The sequence below is a fragment of the Leucoraja erinacea genome, chromosome 14, assembly GCF_028641065.1.
Source record: "Leucoraja erinacea ecotype New England chromosome 14, Leri_hhj_1, whole genome shotgun sequence".
Taxonomy (NCBI): Eukaryota; Metazoa; Chordata; class Chondrichthyes; order Rajiformes; family Rajidae; genus Leucoraja; species Leucoraja erinaceus.
Window position 1 is genome coordinate 21,334,755 of NC_073390.1, and position 26,476 is coordinate 21,361,230.

General features: G+C 44.8%; 1 protein-coding gene across 1 annotated transcript; it reads right to left on the bottom strand.

Moving 5' to 3' along the window:
* Nucleotides 1-5,369: 5,369 nt before the first annotated feature.
* On the bottom strand, nt 5,370-10,270 carry LOC129703791 (succinate receptor 1-like). Its single transcript, XM_055646502.1, has one exon. The coding sequence runs from the start codon at nt 8,209-8,211 to the stop codon at nt 7,207-7,209; it is 1,005 nt and encodes a 334-aa protein (XP_055502477.1). The 5' UTR covers nt 8,212-10,270; the 3' UTR covers nt 5,370-7,206.
* Nucleotides 10,271-26,476: the final 16,206 nt, after the last annotated feature.

A 26,476-nucleotide genomic window follows, 5' to 3' on the forward strand; every position in this document is an offset into this window, starting at 1 on the left:
ACTATGGGTGCTGTTTTTATGGAGTATGTATGTTCCCCCTCTGATCACGTGGGTTTTGTCCGGGTGCTCTGATTACCTCCCACATTCTAAAGACGTACAGGTTCTTAGGTTAATTGGTTTTGGCAAAATTAAAAATTTGTCCCTAGAGTGTAGGATAGTGCTATTGTACAGGATGATCGCTGGTTGGCACGAACTCGGTGGGCTGAAGGGCCTGTTTCAACACTGTATCTCCAAAGTAAAATAAAGAGAAGAGTAAATAGGAGCAGGTATGACAATGTGGTCCCTCATTCCAGAGTACTTTTCCATGCTTTTTAACAATTCACAGAATCCACATAGCCAGACTTCCAGCTGCCTTTCCCCTAAGCTCTCAAATCCTTCCCTGAAAGATGTCTGGCTCTCTCTTTATCAAGGATCTCGCTCTACCTTTTTAAGGTGAGTAGGAAAAGATTTAATAGAAACTTGAGGGGCAACTTTTTCACAAGGAGGATGGTAGGTGGATGGAACGACCTGCCAGAGGAGATAATTGAAGCAGGTATCCATTAAGGGTGGCCCAGTGGTGCAGAGGTAGAGCTGCTGCCTTACAGTGGCAGAAACCCAGGTTCAATCTTGACTACGGATGCTGTCGGTACGGAGTTTGCACGTTCTCCCCGTGACAGCATGGATCTTCTCCAGGTGCTCTGGTTTCCTCCCACACTCCAAAAACGTACAGGTTTGTAGGTTAATTGGATTTGGTAAAATTGTAAACTGTCTCCAGTGTGTAGGATGGTGCGAGTGTACTTTCGATTGCTGGTCAGGTGGTAAACGTACTGAAACAATTCAAAGACATTTGGGCCGGTACATGGGTAGGAGAGGTTTAGAGAGATATGGGCCAAACGCAGGCAAGTGGGGCTAGTGCAGATCGGGCATCTTTGTCGGCATGGGCCCTTCTCTTTTCCCAACCCCACCCCTCCATCTATTTCTATCCATATCCTTCTATCCTTCCCTCTGGCTTCAAAATTCACTCCTCCTCTCCTCTCCTTATCTGACACCCATTTGTCTCCTTTTCTACTCTAGCCTTTATCACTTACTCCATCCATCTACCAATCAACGCCCCCCCCCGCCCCCCCCAATTTGTATCCACCTATCACTTGTCCCACCTCCATCTTTATTTTGGACTCTACATTCTACAGCCCTCCGGCCATTGAGTCTGTGCAATCACCCCGTCCACTAACACCAGCATTATTCTACACACTAAGGACAATTTACTGAAGCATGTATGTCTTTGGGGTATGGGAGGAAACCGTAGCACCCGGAGAAAACCCATGTGGTCACAGGGAGAACATACAAACTGTGCAAAAACAGCACTCTGTAGTCAGGATCGAACCCGGGTCTCTGGCGCTGTAAGGCAGCATCTCTACCGCTGCACCACCATGCCACCTCTCTTTCCCAGCTGTGGCCCCCTTATTCCAATCAGTCTGAAGAAGGGTCCTGACCTGAAATGTCTCCAACCTTCTGGAAATAGGGCAGTTGCCCATGCAGATATATAGCACTTACTCAGTAATATGTATCTGCCCACTCCATGACTCCAAATAATTCTTCTTCAGATCCAGGAAGCATAGATTTCCTGAAGGAATGAATACAAAGCAGCTGCCAATTAAATAGAGTGGTTAACAAATTGCTTCTTATGTATATTTTGCGGAGGAAACAATATTCATTGGAGTATAAATTATATTTTCCTCTTCAACTGGTGAGAATGCCCTTTCATTTTAATAAACACAGTAAACCCTTGTTATAACGGACCATAGTGAGGTGAATGTTTATTGCCGATTGACGTTGATAACTGAGTGGGTACTATCATTGTATAAATAGTAGAAACAAACTGCAGTTGCTGGTTTATATACAAAAGGACACAAAGTGCTGGAGTCATCTCTGAAGAACATGGATAGGTAGCGTTTTGGGTCGAAACCCTTCTTCAGACTCTCGGTCCTGAACTGGGCCTGGAATCCAGGTGAGTTGACGGCTCCGGTCTGCTGGTAGCCGGGGGAGAGGCGAGTATGGGCGGAGTCAATGGTCACAGCCCGCGGGTGGCCAGAGTGCAGGGAAGGGTCGGCGGTGACAGTGGCAGGCGTGGCCTCGAAGTGGACGAGGAATTTATGTGGACCGGGGGTGGTGGCAGTAGGTACAGCCTGGAAGTGGCTGCAGAGGTGGTGCGGGCTAGGGTTGACGTTGGCAGCCTAGCCTGGTGGCGAAAGTCGGCATGCCAGTCCGCCATAACCGAAATCCATTATAAACAGGTCTGTATTAACGAGGGTTTACTGTATTTACAATGTTCAGAAACAGCCACTTTTCTGCAACTATCAGGGTCTTGAACCTACCGTCACAACCCATATCCTACCGCAACAACAGAACACCACGTATCGTCTTTCTCCCCTCTACTCTCTCAGTCTGCAGAAGAGTCCTGATCTGAAGCGATGCCTGTCTACTCTCTCCACAGATGCTGCCTGATCCACTGAGTCCTCTGGCACTTTGTCCATCGCAGTGGATAAAGAAGCTGATATTTATGATAGCAATTCCAGTTAAAATCACAACAGATCTTTAATCTCTGCAACCTCTTCCTGGATGTTTTCTGGACATTTGACAGAGAATTGCTTTTTTTTTGCCTTTCAAAAAGTCCATACCAATGTATTGGGTGACAATCTGGAACAGAATTGAGGTCATGAATGCATTGATTGGCAAAAAGCTTAGGAGGTTCAGCATGTCCCGAATAACCCTCAACAACTTCTACAGATGCACCATAGAAAGCATTTTATCAGGACGCATTACAGCATGGTTCGGGAACAGCTCTATCCAAGACCGCAAGAAATTGCAGTGAATTGTGGATGTAGCCCAGACCATCACCTCCCATCTATTGACACCATTTATGCCTTATGCTGCCTTGGCATAATCAAGGACGAGTCGCACTCTGGCCACTTCCTCTTCTCCCCTCTACCATCAGGCAAAAGGTATAGAAGTGTGAAAACGCACACCTCAAGATTCAGGGACAGTTTCTTTGCAGCTGTTATCAAGCAACTGAATCATCCTACCACAGCCAGAGAGCAGTGCTGAACTACTATCTACCCATAATGGCTCGATTGTAATCATGTATTGTCCTTCTGTTGACTGGACAGCGCGCAACAAAAACTTTTCACCGTACCTCAATAAACGTGACAATAAACTAAATTAAACTAAACTAAACTAAAGAGTTACAGAAGTTTGAAAACACATACCTTCAGATTCAGTTTCTTCTTAGATGTTATCGGGCAACTGAACCATCCTCTCACCAGCTAGACAGACCAGTTAGGTCCTGACCTACCATCTACTCATTAAAGATCTGTGAACTATCTTTAATCAGACTTTATCAGTCTTTATCTCACACTAAATAACATACCCTTTATCCTGTATCTGTACGCTGTGTTCAGCTTGATTGTATTGTCTCGTCATTGACTGGATAGCACACAACAAAAAAGCTTTACACTACCTTGATAAACATGACAAAATAAACTAAACTATTTCAGAAATATGGTTGGAAGAAGTGCAGGACTTGCTACTCAACATTAGATGTAGGCACCTGCTCCTTATCACCAACGTACACTTCTCTCCCATCTCCGAGTCTCTTATTTCCTCTACCCTCTCCCCACCCCTCGCCCTTTCCCTTTCCCCACCCTCATATCCCCTTCCACCAACATCTCTCCCTCCATCTTTACATTTCACTCCTCCTCTTCTCTCCTTATTCGACACACTCTCCTTTTCAACTCTAGCCTTTGACATTTAATCCACCCAACTGCCAATCAAACCCTCCCTTCCTTCATCTGTATCCACCTATCACTTGTGTAGGAAGGAACAGCAGATTCTGGTTTAAACCTAAGATAGACGCAAAATGCTAGTGTAACTCAGTGAGACGGGCAGCATAGAGGGAGTGCAGAGAAGGTTCACCAGACTGATTCCTGGGAAGTCAGGACTTTCATATGAAGAAAGACTGGATAGACTCGGCTTGTACTCGCTAGAATTTAGAAGATTGAGGGGGGGTCTTATAGAAACTTACAAAATTCTTAAGGGGTTGGACAGGCTAGATGCAGGAAGATTGTTCCCGATGTTGGGGAAGTCCAGAACAAGTGGTCACAGTTTAAGGATAAGGACCGAGATGAGAAAGACATTTTTCACACAAAGAGTGGCGAATCTCTGGAATTATCTGCCACAGAAGGTAGTTGAGGCCAGTTCATTGGCTATAATTAAGAGGGAGTTAGATGTGGCCCTTGTGGCTAAAGGTATCAGGGGGTATGCAGAGAAGGCAGGTACAGGATACTGAGTTGGATGATCAGCCATGATCTTATTGAATGGTGGTGCAGGCTCAAAGGGCCGAATGGCCTACTCCTGCACCTATTTTCTATGTTTCTATGCATCTCTGGAGAGAAGGAATGGGTAACATTTTGGATCAAGACCTGACCCCGAAACATCACTCATTCCTTCTCTCCAGAGATGCTGCCAGTCTCGCCGAGTTACTCCAGCATTTTGTGGATATCTTCTGTCCACCTATCACTTGTCAGTCTTTGTCTTGTATCAACTTCTCTTTTTTAGTTTTCTCTCTGCCGACTCCAATCAATCTAAAGAAGGGTCCTGACCAGAAACATCACCTGCCTATTCCCTACTAAAAAGCTCCCTGGGCGAACAGCTGCATGGCGGTAGAGTTGCTGTCTTTTCGGAGTTTGTACATTCTGTCCATGGCCACGTGGGTTTTCTCCAGGTGCTCTGATTTCCTCCCATACTCCAAGGACCCACAGGATTGTAGGTTAGGTGTCTTCAGTAAAAATTGTAAATTGTATATCCTACTGTGTAGGATTGTGCTAGTGTATGGGGGTGATCATTGGTCGGCGCGGACTCGGTGGGCCGAAGAGCCTATTTCAACGCTATATCTCTAAAGGGTCTACTACACCTATCTGACCCACTTATTTCTTCTGGTGCTTTGCTCAAGATTCTAGCGTCTGTAGTTTCTTGTGTCTCTATAGGATTCTCAAGTGTGAAGTGTGAAGTGTAAAAGAGGAGGTGCCATTACCATAATGATAGATTACTGCTCTTCAAATCTATATGGATAGAGATTAATATAGGTTAGGGGGGAATCACCTTGCTGGGGGTATACTACAAACCTCTTAACAGTCAACAGAACACAGGAGAAAATATGTAGAAATATCATAGCAACAAGAATATTATTGTTACATCATCCAGGGGATTTCAATTTTCCCGATATTAATTGGGATCGGCTAAATATTAAGGCAAATATCTATTCTGACATCAATGTGCAAAATAAACATCATATAAGAACTAGTACAAACACTAAAGAGCAAATGATCCTTTATTATAAATTAAAAAGCACAATGGTTTTCAGACCACATCAAAAGACATATATCCTTGAGAAACAATACACAAAATAGCTTTTCACTGTACTTCGGTACACATGACAATAATAAATTGAACTGAACATTGTACAGTACAATTAAAATATTTCATGATGGGAAGTTATAAATTAGAAAAACACTTATTTTAACTTTTTACATAAAAACTAGAAAAGATAATCTGGAATTGGAGGTAAACCTGGGGAGATGGGATTTCTGACTAAAATGGGGTAAAATGATTGGACATTTCTGCCAGTTAATGACATTCAAGCAGATTTTTTACAAAAGTGAATTAATTTACAGGTACAAAATTATAACTAAAATGCTATTTCATGGAGATGTTAATCTACAAATAGGGAATTTACACAAGGTCCGCCACCGATTTCCAGCAACTGATGGTCCAGCACCTTCTTTAATCTGGACAAAATTACAAGAGGTTTGCATGTGGTGCATGCTCTTTCAGGAGTCTTGCCTTCGTCCAGAAAGCATTAATTGTTTACTTCTTTGTTAATTGTTGATTCTTTACTTTTCGCAGTCATCACTGCTTTAGAGACACGGAAGGGGTAAATTAGTGCATCAGAGGTATATTGCTGAACTATTATTAACTATTATTAAGTCACCTAAATTGGTCCAGCAAAATGGATAATCCTACAAGGCTCTGGAACCAAGGGTGCCAGAAAATTGATGGTTTTCCTGCATAAATATCAATGCAAAGCGTTGTTACTCCCACTAAGAAGCACTCTAGCCCCGACACCGCGTCTCTGTCTCCAGGGACACCTGGGCACACACGTAAACCCGGAAGAGGGCCGGCAGTCAGCCTGGGTGGAGCCCTCGGCTGCCCGTTGCTCCCGTGACCCACAGATGACTCGCCTTTGCCAAGCTCGGCAGAAACCGAGCGAGAAATCCCCGACTCCCGACCCACCCCCAATGTTCCTGAGCTCGGGTGCTGTCTGTATGTGGAGTTTGCGCGTTCTCCCTGTGACTCCATGCATTTCTTTCAGGAGGTCTCGTTTTTCTCAAAGACGCACACGTTGGTGAGTCAATTGTCACAGTAAATCGCCATACAAATGCAGCTGAGTAATAAAATCTAGATACGCAGAGTCATAGAGTCGTACAGCACGGAAACAAGCCCTTTGGCCCAACCTATCCATGCCGACCAAGATCCTTTCTTAAGATAGTCCCATTTGCCCACGGTTGACCCAAATCCCTCTAAACTTTTCCTGTCTATATACCTGTCCGAAAGTCTTATAAATGGTGTTCTTGTTCCTGCCTCAACCACTTCCTATGGTAGCTCGCTCCATATACTAACCACCCTGGGGAAGTTTATCAGTTTTCTTTCAAACTGCTTGAAAAACACAGCATGGAAACAGCCCCTTCGGCCCACTCAGACCCCCCGGTCACCCGTACACACTAGTGCTATGTAATCCATCCTCCCTCCAAACTTAGGAGAATTTACAACGGTTAATTATCCAGCAAACCTGTGTGTATTTTGGGATATGGGTGGAAACCGGAGCACCCGGAAGAAACACACGTAGTCAATAGACAACAGGTGCAAGAGTAGGCTATTTGGCCCTTCGAGCCAGCCGCAGGGAGAACGCATAAACGTAACACGGACAGCACCCGAGGTCAGGATCGAACCCGGGTCTCTGCCGTTGTGAGATAGCGGCTCAAACTCCAGCGCAACAGTGCCGCGACCTTGGACGGGCGACAGAAAATAAAAACCTCAAAAAGCATTTGAAAGAACAATACGTTACAGCTAATATTCTGGCTATCAATATTTTGTTTTCGCTTCAGAACTAAATCATACGTTGCTTTTGTTGGCGTTAACGATGTTGTCAGAGCTATTTTCATTCTTATTTGAGGCCTTCCGTATCCTTGAGAAGATGCTCTGCAGCTTGTCGACAACCTGCTCCCTGAATTTGTCGCCCGTCATGAAGTAGAGAAGCGGGTTGGTGATTGAGTTGAGGAACGCCACTGGCCTGGTGATGGTGTAGACCGCCCTCACAACAGACTCGCCACACGTGGACATGTGCAAAGATACGCCGCCCAGTCGGGTCACGATGCGGACATTGCGCATCACGTGGTAGGGTGTGAAGAACAGGACGAAGATAGTGATGGCCAGTATGACCATCCTGAGAGGCTTGTTCACGCTGATCCCACTGCTCTCCCGACCCATTTTCTTCAAGACGCGGGCAATTCGAACGTACATGATGATGATGACACACAGGGGCAGGATGAAACCAAACACAGTGAGGTACAAACTGTAAATCAGATTCCACTTGGCATCTCCTGAACTGGCATAGTCAGGGCAAATGGGAGTCGTGTTGTTTGGGGCTCCGTCACTGTAAAAAAATGCGACCATAGGAATTATCTCCACTGTAACAAAAGCCCAGATGCATAAACAAATGATAATGGCATTGAACTTTGTTTGAATACAGTAGACTTTCAAGGGGCTTGTGATCAGGAGGTACCGATCCCAACTAATGCAGGTGAGAAACAAGATGCTTGCATACATGTTGGAGTGGAGGATGTATTTATAAATCCGGCAAACCTGAATACTGTAGGGCCACTGGTTATCGTTGCTGTAGTATCTTACCAACAAGGGGAGTGTGCAGGTGAAGAGTAGGTCTGAGATGGATAGATTGAAAAGGTAGATGTTGCAACACTTCCACTCTTTCAGACAGAACAAATAAGCCCATATTACAAAAACGTTGCCCACAAGTCCCAAAACAAACTGTATTCCATACAGACTTGTAAGATAGAACTTGTCCAACGGGGGATTGATGTCCAAACAGCTGTTGTTCATTGCCTGTAAAACAAGGAAGAACAGACACAATTCAATACAATTTTAGTTTAGTTTAGTTTAGAGATACAGCGCGGAAACAGGCCCTTTGTCCTTACAAGTCCGCGCCAACCAGCGGTCCCCGTACACTAGCCCTATCCTACGCCAGGGACAATTTACAAATTTTTACCAAAGCCAATTAACCTACAAACCTGTACGTCCCTGGAGTGTTGGAGGAAACCGGAGCATCCGGGAAAACGGTCACAGGGAGAACGTACAAACTATGTGAAGACAACATCCGTAGTCAAGATCAAACCCGGTTTTCTGTTACTGTAAGGCAATAACTTTACCTCTGCACCATTCTCAGTGTGTAATGGGAAGAGCTAAGAGCTTTCTAGAAATAGTTGTCATTTTTTAGACTGAATTATTTGGACTGATACTCAGCATTGGGACACAAAATGCTGGAGTAACTCAGTAGGTTAGACAGCATCTCTAGTGTATGCGGGTAAATGATCTAGCCATGGTTTTATCAACCTTCTTCATTAGTCTAAAGAAGGGTCTTGACTCAAAACGTCACCTATCCATGTTCTCCAGAGATGCTGCCTGACCCGTTGAGTTACTCCAGCACACTGTGTGCTTTTGCATATTAACCAGCATCTGCAGTCCCTTGTTTCTATTGTTTTAATTTTTTTTTGTTTCAAATATACAGCATGGAAACAGCTCACCGAGTCCTTGACGACCAGCAAACACCCATACACTAGTGTAGGAAAGAACTCCAGATGCTGGTTTAAATCAAAGACTGATCAGTCTGAAGAAGGGTCTCGACCCGAAACGCCACCCATTCTTTCTATTCAGAGATGATGCCTGCCCCGTTGAGTTACATCAGCATTTTGTGTCGACCCATACACTAGTTCTATCCCGCACATTAAGCACAATTTTTACTGAAGCCAATTAACATATAAACCTGTATGAGTTTGGTATGTGGGAGGAAACCGGCGCATGCGGGTAACTTCATATAGACAGCACCTGTTGTCAGGATCGAACCCAGGTCTCTGGCACTGTGAAGCAGCAACTCTACCACTGTCCCACTGTGTACACCTACCTATTTACAGTTTCTCTCTATAAAAGTTAACTGAGTCAGGATGCTAAGGCCCTGTCCCATGATGCGAGTTTACCCAAGAGCTCTCCCGAGTTTAAAAAAAAAATCAAACTTGTGGTATTCTACGAACTCCTATGAGTATGTTCACAAACTCCTACGAGTATGTCTACGTATTCCGTTGACTTCTCATTCTACGGTCTCCTACATTCCTCTCCCGAGGTGCTCTTGAACCAACTACGAGAAGCCACGAGTGGAAAATTGATCACATGATTCCCCCTCCACTTTAAGGGGAGCGTTTTACTCCCCCTATCCTCCATCCCTTTGGCCCCCAAGAGAGACGATTGCAGCGGGGAGAGAGAGAGAGCGCAACATGCCTTTCCAAATCAACAATTCATTCCACGCTTGCATCTCTGGAGAGGAGGAATAGGTGGCATGTCTGGTCGAGACTCTTCTTCAGCATGAGTCAGGGGAGAGGGAAACTATAAAGATTCAGAGATCTAGGGATGCTGCCTGACCCGCTGCGTCAATCCAGCTTTTTTTATGTCTATCTTCAGTTTAAACCCGGAGCCTGCAGGTCCTTCCTGCACGAGAGAGAGAGAGAGAGAGATAAATTGAGAGAGTGGGAGATAGAGGGAGAGAGAGAGAACGAGAGATAGAGAGAGAACGAGATAGAGAGAGATAGAGAACAAGAAAGGGGGGTGAAAGAGAAAGATAGAGAAAGGGAGATTGATAGATAGATAGAGAGAAAGGGAGAGAGAGAGAGAGAGAGAGAGAGGGAGATAGCAGTGGAATCACCCCGTTTTATTGGCTGTTTCCATATCTCCCGTTCCGCCTCGGGCGAAACAAGACTGATCAAAAGGCCAGAACCCAGGAGCGTTGTACCGCAGTGCGCTGCCCTGAGCGCAAAAAGTACACCGGAGATTTATTTTTCTCTGGAAACATTTCAATTTGTGGTCTTTGCTTTTCTTCTCACCTCACAAACCCTTCCACCACAGCTCCAACCCCACACACCCGTCATTTTACCACACACACAAACACACACATAATACACACACACACACACATAATACACACACACACACACATAATACACACATATATATACATATATATACATACACACTCGTACTCATACAGACTCATACACAAATTCACATATTCACATATAAACACATATTATACACACAAATACACATATATACAGGCACACACGTATAGGCACAGGGGCAGAACAGTGGCGCATAGGACTGAAGGAGAGTTCCGTCCCAAAGCATCACCTATTCATTTTCTTCAGGGATGATGCCTGACCCATTGAGTTACTCCAGCACTGTGTCTATTTTCAGTATGAACCAGCATCTGCAGTTCCTTCCTACACAATCATGTGCTAATATGGTTTCAAAGAGGACTGGATTATATAAGCAATGAGTTTGTGCAGTAATTTTATGATTTATTGTAGAGACCTCACAATGGATACTTGATACATTTCTGTTTTAAACATTTTTAACTGAAGACACCGCACTGATTTGTATGTGCAAGATTTGTAAATAGATCACTGGAAAGAGAGACCTGAGTTTGATTAGAATGAGCCGACACAGGAGAGTCCAGAAAAATGAAACATAAAATTCTTAGCGTTAGTGTCAGGATAAGCGCTTAGGGGTCCACCACTGCCATGGCCACCACCGTTACCCGCAATCCAGCCGTGCGCAGGCCACGACCATGGACTCTGCCGATCCTCGCTTGTCCCCCGACCACCAGCAGGCTGGGACCATCAACTCACCTGGATTCCAGACCTAAGTTCTGGACCAAGGGTACCGAGCAAAAATGTCACCTATTCGGGTTCTGCGGGGATGCTGCCTGGCCTGCTGAGTTATTCCAGCACTCTGTGTCCTTTTATGTATTAACCAGCATCTGCAGTTGTTTGTTTCTACTGCATATACAATGATAATTCTTTACTTGGTTATGGCAGACAGTCGGCAATAAAGGAAACCATTCTCCCCACCTCTATAGTCCATTATAACTAAGGTTCAGGGCTGTGTGCTAAGCCCCCTCTTATACTGTCTCTACACCTACGACTGTAGTCCGGCCCACAACAACAACCGCATCGTCAAATTTGCTGACGACACTACTGTGGTCGGACTTATTTCAAACAGAGACGAGGCAGCCTACAGAGAGGAAGTCCTGAAGTTGACAACCTGGTGCTCAGAAAACAATCTGGCTCTGAACACCAGGAAAACAAAAGAGCACATTGTCGACTTCAGGAGGCACAGCACCGACTTAGCCCCCCTACACATCAACGGCGAGTGTGTGGAGAGGGTCAACACCTTCCGGTTTCTCGGCGTCCATATCGCTGCTGATATCTCCTGGACGGACAACACGACAGCGGTCATCAAGAAGGCTCAGCAGCGGCTGCACTTCCTGAGGGTCCTCAGGAAGCACAACCTGGACTCTAACCTGCTGCTGACCTTCTACTGCTCGTCCATCGAGAGCCTACTGACATACTGCATTACAGCATGGTATGGCAGCTGCACCATGGCAGACAGGGAGAGGCTTCAGAGGGTAACTAGGACAGCGCAGAGGATCATTGGCTGCCCTCTCCCCTCCCTGATGGACATCTACACCTCCCGAAGCCTTAGCAGGGCAAAGAAGATCATCAAAGACAGCTCCCATCCTGCGTTTGGACTGTTCGACCTGCTGCCCTCTGGAAGGCGCTATAGGTGCATCAAATCCAGGACAAATAGACTCAGGAATAGTTGCTTTCCGAGAATTATAACTACTATTAATTCTAATTAACACATGCACTGACTTCACTGCCCAACACGGACTTCCATCTGTATATATGTATATATGTATGTAGCGCTGCAGATTGCGCACCTATTCCCGCCCCCATCCCCCCCCCCCCCCTCTCCCTTCTGTTTTTTGTTTTTTCTGTTTCTTGTTTTTTGTGCTAAATTGTATGTATGCACTGAGTACGAGCAGCTTTCATTTTCACTGTACATGTATAATGACAATAAATGGCATATCTAATTATAATATCTAATTAGTGTTATAGAGTTATGGTGTTACAGCAACAGAGAAAGCGGGAGAGGAAGGAGTGAGGGAGCGACTCAGTGAGAGAGGGAATGAGTTAGTGAGAGAGGGTGGAAGCAGATAGATGCATAGAGTCATACAGCGTGGAATCAGGCCCTTTGGCCCATCTTCCCCACACCAACCAACATGTCTCACCCACACTAGTCCCACCTGCCTGCATTTGGCCCATATCCCTCTCAACCTGACCTATCCATGTCCCTATTCAAATGTTTCTTGAGATACAACCTGTCTCAACTACCTCCTCCGCAGCTCGTTCCATACACCCACCACCAGCCGTGTGAATAAGTTATCCCTCATGATTGAGGGTTGGTGTGGACTCCATGGGTCGAAGCACTTGTTTCCATGCTGCGTCTCTCAAGCACTTGTTTCCATGCTGCGTCTCTCAAGTAAACTAAAATTAGCAATAATATATTGACATTGGTTGAAAATTGGTCAGCATCAGTGACTAATGGGATGCTGCAAGAAACAGTGCTTGGAAACCAGTTATTCACCATGTGGATGAGAGAACTAAAAATAATATTTCTAAGCTTGTCCACTAAAAACTGGGTGGGAATGAGAGGATAGTGAGGTGGATGCAAGATGACTTCAAGATGACTTAGACAAATTGGGTGAGTGGGCAAGTGTATGTGTAACGTTGATAAATGTGAAGCTTAGTTTGGTTTAGTCTAGTTTAGTTTAGAAATACAGCGCGGAACCAGGCCCTTCAGCACACCAAGTGCACGCCGACCTGCGATCACCAGTGCACTTGTTCTACCCTACACGCTAGGGACAATTGGCAGAAGCCAATTAACTTGTCAACCTTCTGAGTGAAAGAATGGGTGACCTTTTGGGTCGAGACCCTTCTTCGGACTGTCTGAAGAAGGGTCTCGACCGGAAACGTCACCCATGCTGTCCCGCCGAGTTAGTCCAGAATTTTGTGTCTATCTTCGGTATAAATCAGCATCTGCAGTTCCATCCTACAAACCTTTATGTCTTTGAAATGTGGGTAGAAACCAGAGCACCTGGAGAACACCTCAATTAGTATCAAAGCCTTACTATCATCTCTCGTAGATGGATGGATGCCATAAAACTCTGGTAGAAGGGAATGGAAAGACTGAATATTACTTAAACGTTGTTACATTGGGAAAAGGCGATGTGTGAAAGTGTTTGGATGTATTAGTTACTGACAATAAACAGGACAGTGTTAACAGCTCTGTCCAAGACCACAAGGAGTCGCAGAGAGTTGTGGATGTAACTCAGTCCATCACACAGACCTAACTCCCCTCCATTGACTCCATCCACACTTCACACTGCCTCTGATAAACCAGCTAACATAAACAAGGACAGCTTAGTTTAGTTTAGTTCAGTTTAGTTTTGAGAAATAGCTTGGAAAGATATCAAGCAGAAGGTGAGAAGGGATCAATGTACCATTGAGATACATGCTGGGGTAACCAAGGGAGTCAGGCAGCATCTCTAAAGAAAAGGAATAGGTGACATTTCACATTGAGACTCTTCTTCAATGATTATATTGAATGGTGGAGAAGGATTGAGGGGCAAAGTGGGCTGTTTTTTATACATTCTAGATTAATGCTTTAGTTCAGTTTAGTGAAACAGCGCTGAAACGGGGCACCAAATCCACGCCGATCAGCGACTCTGACGCATTAACACTTTTTCTACATACACTAGGGACAATTTTACAATGTTACCAAGCCAATTAATCTACAAACGTGTACAACTTTGGAATGTGGGAGGAAACCAGAGGACCCGGTGAAATCCCACGCAGGTCACGGGGAGAACATACAAACTTCATCCAGACAGCACCCGCAGTCAGGATTGAACCCGGGTATCTGACGTTGTAAGGCAGCAACTTTACCGCTGCGTCACTAAAGCTATGAAGAAAGAGGCAACAAATTATTGGGAATTTTTCTGCCTTATCTGGAAGTGTGCTGCAATTTTTGAAGATCTAACCGCAATTAAACGAATGCTCTACAAAAAGTTATTTTTATTTTTTGAGCTTGCATCATCAACCCACACACTTCCACAATCAGCATTACTATGGTCAAACACCAGCTACTTCCCTAATGTCCCTCACTCACCAACAACAATAATAGCAAGTGACAAGCCACTAATGCATTGAGCTGTCCAGGTTTGCAAAATACTTGTAAGGGAACATATTTGAAAGGTAATTGAAAACATGGTTGAAAAGATGGATGGTTAAGGATAGTTTGAGAGTTAGGAGAGAGGCAGGGAAAAAGCTCTTGAATCTAAAGCAAACTTTATTGGACTTTATCTTGCACTAAGGAGAGGGAGAAGGAGGGGGGGTGGCAAGGGAGATGGAGAGGGTGGGGAAATGAGAGAGAGGGAGAGAGGAACAGAGGGAGAGAGAGAGAGGAAGAAGGAGAGTAGGAAAGGGAGGAGAGCAAGAGGGAGAGGATGAGAGTGGAGAAGGAGAGGGAGATGGAGAGGGAGAGGATGGAAGAATGGGGAGAGAGAGGGAGGGACGGGAGAGTGGGAGGGAGTAGAAGAGGGAGGGAAAGGTAGAGGCAATGGGAGATAATTTGTTTGAAGAAGAGGGAGAGGGAGAATGGGAAGAGGGAGAATGGAGGGAGGGGAAGAGGGGGTGCATGGGAGAAGGAGAGAGGAAGGGAGAGTCGGATGGGGTGGGAGAGGCAGGGAGAGGGAGAGTGAGAGTGAGGGGACAGTGGGAGTGGTTAAGCAGACCAGAGATGAGAGTGCAATGGAGATAATGATACTTATATCAGGAACTATTTCTAACAAAAGACTTTGATAATTTCTAAATAAGACATAGGTAGATAACAAAAGGCCAAAGAAGGTTTGAGTTCAATACATTGATGGAAATTCAACCCATAAGTGTTGGGTAAGGCATCATCAATAGGAGAAATCTTGGACAGGTAATTAATTTATCTGGAGAAGTGTTGGGAATGTGAAGGGGAGCTAACCCTGTGTCCTAGAAGTGTGGGAGGAAACCCGAGCACCTGGAGAAAGTCCATGCGGTCACAGGGAGAAAATAAAAAGTCTGTTCAGACAGCACCCGTAGTCAGGATTGAACCCGGGTTTCTGACGCTGTAAGGCAGCAACTCCATTGCTGCGCCACCGTTATGCCATAATTCGGTCTTTTAAGCTGAGGAGAATGATTTAAAAGGTCCTTAGAGACAACCTCTTCATACAGAGTAAGCTGCACATATGGAAGGTATATCAAAGATTCTTTGCCATAATCTTCCTGGATTATGACAAAAAAATAGTATAGTGTCATAGAGTGACACAGTGTAGAAACAGGCCTTTCAGCCCAAATCATCCATGCTGACCAAGATGCCCATTCATGCGAGTCTCATTTTCCCATGTTTGACCCATATCCTTCCAAACCTTTTGTGTCCGTGTTCCTGTCCAAATGTCTTTTAAATCTTGTTATTGTACCTGCCTCAACCACTTATTCTAGGAGCATCCTCCATTCACGCACCACCTTCTCTGAGTAAATAATTACCCTTTAAAATCTTTCCCATCTCACCTTAAACCTATGCCCTCTACTTTTTAATTCCCTTACCCTGGGTAAAAGACTATCTATGCCCCTCATGATCATATGCACCATTATAAGATCACCACTCAGCCTCCTGGGCTCTAATGAATAAAGTCCTAGCTTGCCCAAAGCTCTCCCTATGACTTAGTCCTTTGAGTCCCAAATATTCTTGTAAATCTTCTCTGCATTTTATCCAGTTTAATGTTTTCCTACAGCAAGGCAGCCAAAACTGAACACAATACCATTCTTGTACAAACAAAGAACTGCAGATGCTGGTTTATACCAAAGATAGACACAAAGTGCTGGAGTAAATCAGCAGGTCAGGCAGCACCTCTGGAAGGAAAGGATAGGTGATGATTCGGGTCTGGACCCTTCTTGAAGGGTCACCTACATATATGTCCTCCAGAGATGCTGCCTGACTTGCTGAGTGAGTTACTCCAGCACTTTGAGTCTATCTCTGACAACAACCTTCTTCATTTGTTTACCAGAAGAGCCTGGGGAACAATGATGAATATCACAACAGCATATTTCTCCTTTACAATTGCAGTTCGTTAGTTTTTTGAAAAGTTGGTGTTGACACAGTGAAATGAGTTATACCGCAGTCACAGTGATGCGTTGGTGCTGTGACTAAGCACATTAAATTGTTGCCATAGTGACTTGTGCTGTCACCAGGAGACAAGTTTGCAGGTGAAGTCTGCATAGGGGGTTGCCATGGTGAATTGTTGCCATGGCGAACGGACACACCGTTGCTGCAGTGGACCGTGTTGCACGGTTACCGTGGTGAAATGCCTTGCACGGCGCCGTGACACAGTTGCTATGGCAAAGCATGATGCACGGTTGCCATGGTAATATGATGCAGCACTGTTGACGTGGAGGGGAAGATCGTGGAGCTGAGATGGTGGCAAAAGCCAGTTAAAAGTACCCTCATATTAACGATGAATAAACCTAGTAGTATAACCAACCTGACACAAACAACCAACATTAAAATGTAAAGATGCATTCTTAACCCTCTGGTCATGCAAGCCCTCAACCATAACCACACACACACATCTACATCACATGGTTTCTCCTCAAGGGGATTTTGATGCATCAGATCTACAATGAGGAAACACGTCCTTGTTCCAATCAACCTCCTCGTTGGTTAATATGGTCAAAATGCTTTTATTAGTGATGGAAAAAAAAAAGTATTGGGCCACGTTGAAGTTCTAAATTGCGGAGAGGCTAATTTTGATGGTTTATTTTAGTTTAATTTAGTTTAGAGATACTGCACAGAAACAGGCCCTTCGGCCCTCCGAGTCGACTAAAATAATTTAGTGATCCCCACACACTAACACTATCCTACGCACTTTAGGGACAATGTACAATTTTACCAAGCCAACTAACTTGTGAACCTGTACATCTTTGGAGAGTGGGAGGAAATCAGAGCACCCGGAGAAAACCCATGCAGGTCACAAGGAGAACGTACAAATTCCGTACAGACAGCATCCGTAGTCAGAATTGATCCAGGACCTCTGGTGCTGTAAGACAACAACTATACCGCTGCACCACTGTGCCACCCTTGACATTGCAAAGGTTAATTGGCAGAGGCTATAAACAGATAAAGGGATATTTGGCACGTGGGAGGCTTTGGAAAGTGAGACAGGGAGAGTTCAGGGTCAGACTAAATAAAGGCACAATTTGAACCATCCATTAACCATCCAGTCTTCCGATACCTCATCTATGGCGACCATCATTATCCATGGGGTTGGCACAGTGGTGCAGCATTACAGTTGCAGCCTTACAGCCCCACAGATCCCGATTCAATCCTGGCTACAGTTGCTGTCTATATGGAGTTTGTACATTCTCCCCGTGACCGCATGGGTTTTCTCCGAGTGCTCCGGTTTTCTCCCACATCCCAAAGACAGTTCACTGTGAAGGTTCTACTCTGGATTGGCTTCTTATAACCGCTGTTAGGTTACAAGACAAAAGGAGACCACTCGGCCCATTAAATCTGCGCTGGCTACAAGTGAGAGCGATACAGCTAGTCTCATATCCCACGCTCTCCCTCAAGATCTGCAAATAATTTTCTTTAAGGTACTACACCTTTGTCTTTTTTGAATGCCACAGATATATTTGTCTATTTCCTTCACTTTCATAAAAGCTGAAAGGTGGTAAAATTAGAACAAGAGAAATACTTACGACCAGTGAAACGTTATTCTCAGCTTGGTATCAGGATCCTGGGAGAAGCTGGCTGTTCCTCCCAATTAGTTATTATATCGGTCCTTTGGGTTGTAGCTTCACAGAGAATCTGAGAAAAGGAAGGCAGAAAGAGAAAAGAGGAAATAACAATGTTGAAACCTGTGATGAACTCATTTCTTTGAAACCAAAAAGCAACCAACAAGGGAAACTGCGTGTAATGCTAATTGGTTCTCCATCACACACGATTGATGTCTTCCCACGAGCTTGGAAATTTCAAACCACAATGCACAAGGAAGTTTGACTGTTCAGGAACCAGCTCTCCAGTATCTAATGTGTGGCAGAATAGAGAGGAGATTGGCCATTGATTTCACCTCAACGAAATGGGCACCAGTTACTTAGGCAACCTTTCGAGGTGGGACTGGTAGGATTGGAGGAAGCATTGCAAGGGAGGTAGGGTCTTTGGAACTGGGAACCACCATGTGTACAGAGGAGAAAGAGGCTTCACCTAAGTGTGGTACAGTGGCGCAGAGATAGAGTTGCTGCCTGACAGCAACAGAAACCTGGGTTAAATCCGGAATACATGTACTGTCTGTGTGGAGTTTGTGTGTTCCCGCTGTTGCCACGGGTTTCCACTGGATGTTCTGGTTTTCTCCCACTTTCCAAAGGCGTGTGGGTTTGTAGGTTGATGAAGGGTCCCATCCTGAAATGTCACCCATCCTATTTATCCAGAGATGCTGCCTGACACGCTAATTTGCTCCAGCACTTTTTGTCTTTTTTCGAAATAAACCAGCAGCTGCAGTTCCTTCCTACAGTTAGGTTTGTAGGTTCATTGGCTTCTGGAGCTGGTCCTAGTGTGTAGGGTAGTGCTAATGTTTGGGTGATCGCTGGTTGCCATGGACTCGGTGGATCGAAGGGCTTGTTTCTACGCTGTACCTCCAAAACTAAACCTAAAACATTCCCTACATATCCATGTACAAATCTCAAAACCTCTTAAATGCCACTATCATAATCATAATCATACTTTATTGGCCATGTATGTTTTGGAACATACGAGGAATTTGATTTGCCATACAGTCATACCAACAAAAAACACCAGAACACACAAAGTACATTTTAACATGAACATCCACCACAGTGACTCCTCCACATTCCTCACTATGATGGAAAGTGAACAAAAGTTCAATCTCTCCCTTCTTTGTCCTCCAGCGGTCGGGGGCCTCTAACCTTCCGTTGACGGGACGATCTTACTCCTGTAGCAAGGGGAGGGCTTCGTCGTTGGAGCGATCAAGCTCCTGGATTGGGGGGAAATCTCAGCTGCCCCCGCGCCGGGCGATCTACCCCGTGTCGGGGCTAGTTAAATGTCATGCTGATTTTGGAGCTTCCCGACACCGGTCTCAACCCGAGACTGCGAGCTCCTTGATGTTAAAGACCGCAAGCTGCGGTTGGAGCATCGATTCCACACAAGGAATCGGCTCCGATGGTAATTTCACGCCCCACTGTTGGGCTCACAGTCAGTCCCGAGCAAGACCTCCAGCTCCACGATGTTAGACTGCAGAGCGACTGGAGATATGATCCGGAAAACAGTTGCATCTCCGGCAAGGAAAGAGATTGAAAAAAAGGTTTCCCCCGACCCCCCCGCCCCCCCCCCCACCCACCCCCACATAAAACAACAAACAAGAGAACATTAGCACATACTTTTTAAACACACTAAAAATACCAAAAAAAAGATGAAAAGGACAGACAGACTGTAGGTGAGGCTGCCATCGAAGCGCCACTTGGTGGAATTCTAGCCCTGGCAGTGTATTCGAGGCAGCAAATGCACTGTAAAAACCATGCCCGCACTATTGCAATGCTTAAGAAACATTCAGAAAGGTTTCGAGGGATATGGGGCAAACGCAGCCAGGTGGGACTAATGTAGATGGGACATGTTGGTTGGTGTGGGCATGTTGGGCTGAAGAGCCTGTTTCCATGCTGTAAGACTCTGACTTTATAAGGGCTTGTTTCTACATGGTATCTCTAAACCTAAAATAAAAACTGAAACTGAAACTAAGTAACAATTGGTAGAGGAGATGAGGAAGGCATTTGTTTGATGTTAGAGCATCAACAATGATTTCCTTTGCAGTGTTGAAGTTACAAAGTAGATAGGTGACACTTTGGTTCAGATGTCGTTTGGACAGGTACATCGATGGGAAAGGTTTAGAGGGATATGGCCAAACAGAGGCAAATGGAAGCAGCTTAGTTAGGGCATCTTCATCAGCATGAATGTTGGGCTAAAGGGCTTGTCTCCGTGGTGTATGACTCTATGACTCTATAAGGAAATTTAGCTCAACTCTCAATCCCATCATGCCAGCCCAAAAATAAAAATACCTATTGAGCAATTTAAAAAGAAATATAAATGAAACAAAAAGTTTAAAAAAGTTTAATGAGTCGTATAATACATCCCTCTGAAGCACAAGACTCCAGAAGATAAAATTATTCACTCTCAGATGAGCAGAGAAATTAAAGGAAGTATTAATTCAATGTAAAAAGGCTCGTAAAACTGCGGTAGCTCTGAGGATTGGGAGCAATTTAAAATGCAACAAAAGAAGGCGAAGAGAATGATAAAGAATGGAAAGGTAGAATATGGGAGTAGATCAGCAAGGAGCATAAAACGAACAAACTCAGAGCTTTCAAAGGTATGTAAAATGGAAAAGGGTAGTGAGGGGAATTCTGAGCCCATTAGAGAGGCAGAATTTATAATGGGGAATGAGGAAATGGCAGAGGAATCTAACAATTACTTTTCGTCTGTCTTCTTAGGATGCACACAGAACCTGTCGGGTATTCCAGAGAGCTGGGAGTCTAGTGAGAATGCGGGACTGAAATAGAAACATCATAGTCAAAAAAATTAAACCAAAAAAATTGATGAGTTTGAAAGGTAAGAAATCCCAAGGTTTTATTGGCCTACATCCCAGGGTTTTGAAATAATTACGATATATGGATATGCAGGGAATGAAAGGAATTGGATTATGTAAAGGTAGATAAAAGTTGGTCTTGGCATCATGCTGGGCACAGACATTGTGGGCTGAAGGGCCTCTTCCTGAGCTGTGCTGTCCCTGTAGCTTTAGAGAGACAAATGTTCATGGATTCCTCAAGTTCCTCATCAGCAGACCACAATCCGTACAACTCCATACAAATTGAACAGCACTTCCTCCTCAATAACCAGCAGTACCTCAGGGCAATTTACAGAAGCCAATTAATGTACAAACACACGTGTCTTTGGGATGTGAGAGGAAACTAGTGCACCCGTAGGAAACCCACGTGGTCACAGGGAGAATGTGCAAACTCCACACAGACAGCACTTGATGTCAGGATTGAGGTTAGGGTCTCTGGCACAGTGAGGCAGCAGCTCTACCAGCTGTGCAACTGCATATATTATATTTTATTATATTATATTATATTATATTATATTATATTATATTATATTATATTATATTATATTATATTGCGGCACAGTGGCGAGAGTTGCTGCCTTACAGAACCAGAAACCCGGGTTCGAACCTGACTATGGGTGCTATCTGTAAGGAGTTTGTTCATTCTCCCTGTGACCACATGTGACCACATTGTTGCCACTCTGGGTGCTCTGGTTTCCTCCAACACTCCAAAGACATACAGATTTGTAGGTTAATTGGCTTTGGTAAAATTGTAAATTGTCCCTAATGTGTAGGATAGTTATAGTGTACAGGGTGATCACTGGTCGGTGCGGACTCAGTGCGACGAAGGGCCTGTTTCCGCACTGTATCTCTAAAGATGTAAAGATTATATTCCATTTTATCTTATTGTATCACATTGGATTATATAGATCATATCTGTGGATATTGTGGTTACAGTCCTGTTTGCTACTGCAAGTAAGAATTTTATTGTTCTATCATTGGTATATATGACAATTAAACACTCTTGACTCATGACTCTTGTGATGATGGGTTGGTTGGAGGAATGTCGTCACAATCTGATTGCTGTTTTGTCTCCAAGCCAGCAGGGGTCATTGTGCACGAGTGATCATCTTGATCTGGCTGCCAGATCTTTAGTTGCCACCATTTTGTTTATAGGTCTATATTGGATAGATATGACTTGGTTCAGAAGTCATGCATTTCAACAAATGAAACTGCCAATAGGATAAAGCATGGCCTACTAATTTCCTTACAGCATATCAGGTAGTTGTCATAATTGTGGTCTCATGCTTGGATAGTCATGTTTTGAATTGGTCTTACCAAACTGCTTTGTGAGTTGCCTGTTTATTAAGAAGTGAACATGTTTGTTTAGTTATAAGCTAGCCTTTTTCAAGCAGAATTGATTCAGATTTGGAATGGAAGAACTGGAATTTGTGTTTATGCTGCATTTTTGAACCCATCTGATAGGTCATTTCCACAAGGTCAACAAACATTTCCACAAGGTCAACATTCAGAAAACCAAACTGTTATTGAGTACTTGTGCAAGTTTGTACAGTTCACTTCAGGATTTTGTATGCAAAATTAGAGAAGATAATTGCAACCAGGGGGAAGAACAAACTAGATCTGGTGTACACCAACATTAAAGATGCATATAAAGCAGCCCCCCTCCCCCATATCGGCAACTCTGACCACTTAGCGGTTATGCTCACACCTGCATACAGACCCAGGGTGAAACAGGACAGGCCAACGGTCAAAGAAGTCAGAACATGGCCACAGGGAGCTACGGCAGCACTACAAGACTGTTTTGAAACCACACAGTGGGCCATTTTCAGAGAGGCAGCAACAGATGACAGTGGCATCAACCTCCAAGAATACACAGAATCCGTCATCGCATACATCAATAAATGTATTGAGGATGTAACGGTGGTAAAAACCATCAGGAGGCGTGCCAATCAGAAACCTTGGCTAACTGGGGAAGTGTGTTCCCTACTGAGAATCCGGAATGCGGCATTCAAATCTGGGGACAACGCAGCATACAAACTGGCAAGGGGTAACCTATCCCGGGGGATCAGGGAAGCGAAGAGGCTGTATGGACAAAAACTCAATAGCCACTTCGCAAATGACAAAGACACACGTCGCTTGTGGCAGGGATTTCATACCACCACTGAATACAAGCCTCTCCCGCTGCGGATATGCCCAAAACAACCCCTCCCTACCAGATGAACTGAACGAGTTCTACGCACGGTTTGAGGTTAAAAACAGCACCCAGACACGTGCACTACTGCCATCTCCCAGTGACCAGTCGCTCAGGCTGTCCGCAGCCGGAGTTAAAAAGGCCTTTGCCAGCGTCAATCCACGCAAAGCTGCAGGGCCGGACAACATTCCTGGATGCGTTTTAAGAGACTGTGCCGAGCAACTGAAAGATGTCTTCACAGACATTTTTAACATCTCACTCAGCCAGGCAGTAGTGCCCAACTGTCTTAAGAGTGCCACCATCGTCCCTGTCCCAAAGAAACCAAACCCAGCCTGCCATAATGACTTTCGACCAGTGGCCCTAACACCCATTGTAATGAAGTGTTTTGAGCGACTAGTTATGCAGCACATCAAAAATAGTCTACCTGCCGACCTAGACCCACTGCAGTTCGCCTACAGAGCCAACCGATCCACAGAGGACGCAGTCTCAACAACACTGAACCTCGTATTGTCACATCTCGATCGGAAAAATACCTATGCCAGGATCCTCTTCATAGACTTCAGCTCTGCTTTCAATACAATCATTCCGCAGCAGCTGGTGGAGAAGTTGGAGCTATTGGGGGTTGATGCTGGCACATGCAACTGGGTCCTGAACTTTCTGTCGCAACGGCAGCAGACAGTCAGGGTGGGCAGTAGGACATCAAAAAACCATAGCCGTGAGCACTGGCTCACCCCAAGGCTGTGTCCTAAGCCCCCTGCTGTTTAGTCTGCTGACACACGACTGTACTGCCAGACTCAATAACAACTTCATCAACAAGTTCGCTGATGACACAACAGTGGTGGGTCTCATCAGTGACAATGATGAATCGGCGTACAGGATGGAGGTGGAGCTGCTCACAGGTTGGTGCAAATCCCACAACCTCATTCTTAACGTGGGAAAAACTAAGGAGATGGTGGTTGACTTCAGGAGGGCGGGGAAACAACACCATACACCTCTGCACATCGACGGAGCTGATGTGGAAAGGGTCAGCAGCATGAAGTTCCTAGGACTACATCTGTCTGATGACCTGACGTCCACGGCCAACACCACAGCTCTGGTCAAGAGAGCCCAGCAGCGACTACACCCTCTCCGAAGACTACGTAAAGCAGGCCTCCCCACTACACACCTACGGACTTTTTATAGGGGGACAATCGAGAGCACATTGACCTACGGCATCACTTCCTGGTTCGGGAGCTGCAAGGCGTACGAACGGCACCAACTAGACAGGATAGTGAAGGCCGCCAGCAGGATTATTGGTGCTCCACTCCCCTTCCTGCTGGACATATACAGGAAGAGATGTATCAGCAGAGCCATCTCCATCATCAAAGACCCTTACCACCCATCGCATGACATTTTCTCCATCCTGCCATCTGGGAAGAGGTACAGGAGCATTAGCTGCAAAACCAGCAGGATGCTCCTCAGCTTCTTCCCACAGGCTATAAGACTGCTAAATGGGCTTTGCCCCCTGCCAAGTATCGCGCACAAACCCCCAACCTGGACACACTGCAGCAGAGCCACTGTTGTGCCGCTGCCGGTCGGAACGCCTGTTGAATGTTTAGTAGAGTGTTAAATTTGTTCATGATACATGTATTTTTTATTTCTATTTATTTTTCATGCACACTGAATGGACACTGGTTGAGCAACGTTTTTTTGTTTCCTCTGGGTATGCGAATACTCAGGAAATGACAATAAAAATATACAATACAATACAATACAAGATTGTGATGAGCTTGAGCAACAAGCAAAGGCCACCTTGCCAGATGTTAACTACAGAACTGTCACAGGGAGACAAAGAGTAAGGAAATGGCAAGGAAATGATGGAGGTGCACTTGGTCCTGATGCTTTAGATAAAGTCTCTTCAAGAGATAAGTTTAGGATAAAATCCTATATTCCTATACTAGATGCACTTGAAACCAATTTAAAAAGAAGAGGTACTGTGTACAGTGAAGTTGCACAACAGTTTTCCTTTCTTGCTAATCTGACTGCATTTAAGCAAGAAATTCAGCAATGTGTTGAACTGTTGATGGAAGATGTTGACCTGAAACTTACTGATGAACTTTTGCACTTTCACTCGTACGTGAGACAAAGCCATAGGCATACAAAAGAGCACTCTCTGTCTCATACAGACCGTTATCAAATAATATAAAAGGAAACAATTCAGATGGCCGTCCCTAATGTGAAAGCAATGTTTCTTAGCTTAATGGTCACCAACTGCTCGGGCGAGAGGTCTTTTTCAAGACTCAAAAGAATTAAAAATGAATTAAGGTTCACAATGTCTCAAGAGAGGATGCCTGCACTGAGCATTCTGTGCATTGAGAGTGACAAACTTAGACAAACAGATCTTGGTGAACGTCTGGATGATTTTGCTATGAAGAAGGTGAGAATAAAACATTTTTGCTCTTAGTGTATTTGTTTCTTTATTTCTTAATATTCCACATTCAATTCAAGAGACACTTATTGTCACATGCACCAATTGGTACAATGAAATTTGGGGTCACCATCAGACGTCAGAACGGGAGAACATTCTCAGCGGCTTGGACTTCCGCATCGGCCACTTCCTACTGGGGACCGCGGCTCCCGAAGTCCACAGGCTGAGCTGGACGGAGATTCACGCTGGCGGCCCTCGGCAAAGGGATCCCAGGGCTCCACGATGTTGAAATCAGCGTGACCCGAGGCTGGGAGCTCTGCAAACCACAGCTCCATGATGTTGAAGCAGCAGGCCCAACACTCCAGAGCTTCAAACGGCGATCCAGGTAAGGCATCGCCCGCTCCGCGGTGAATCCAATATGTATTTTAAAACAAACTGTTTAATGACAACATACAGTAGGATCTAAAAGTGTCACACTGTCACTGTCGGGTAGTCATGATCGTCTAATCGTGGTGGTGGGGGATGGAGGATGGGGAGGGGGGGGGCTCACAAGTGATATAGCTTAGGGCCTCTCTTCATCTAAATCTGGCCCTGGATCTCGTGTTTCGATGACCATAGTAAATAACTGTGCATTGAGGGAATTATGGTGGTGAGGGGTGCACTGGTTAGACAGCCAGGCTAGTCATCCCAAGTCTCTGTGTTCAAATCCCGCCACGGCTGATGTGATATTTAATTTCATGAAACTCCACTATTTCGAGCTGTCATTAACTGTGGTTGCAAATATATACTGTATGTTACTTTAATTATTATAAGTTAATCATGTGTGTTAATGGAGAAAAATGTACCGGTTTCCAAAATTACAAAATGTCTTCTGTGGACGATA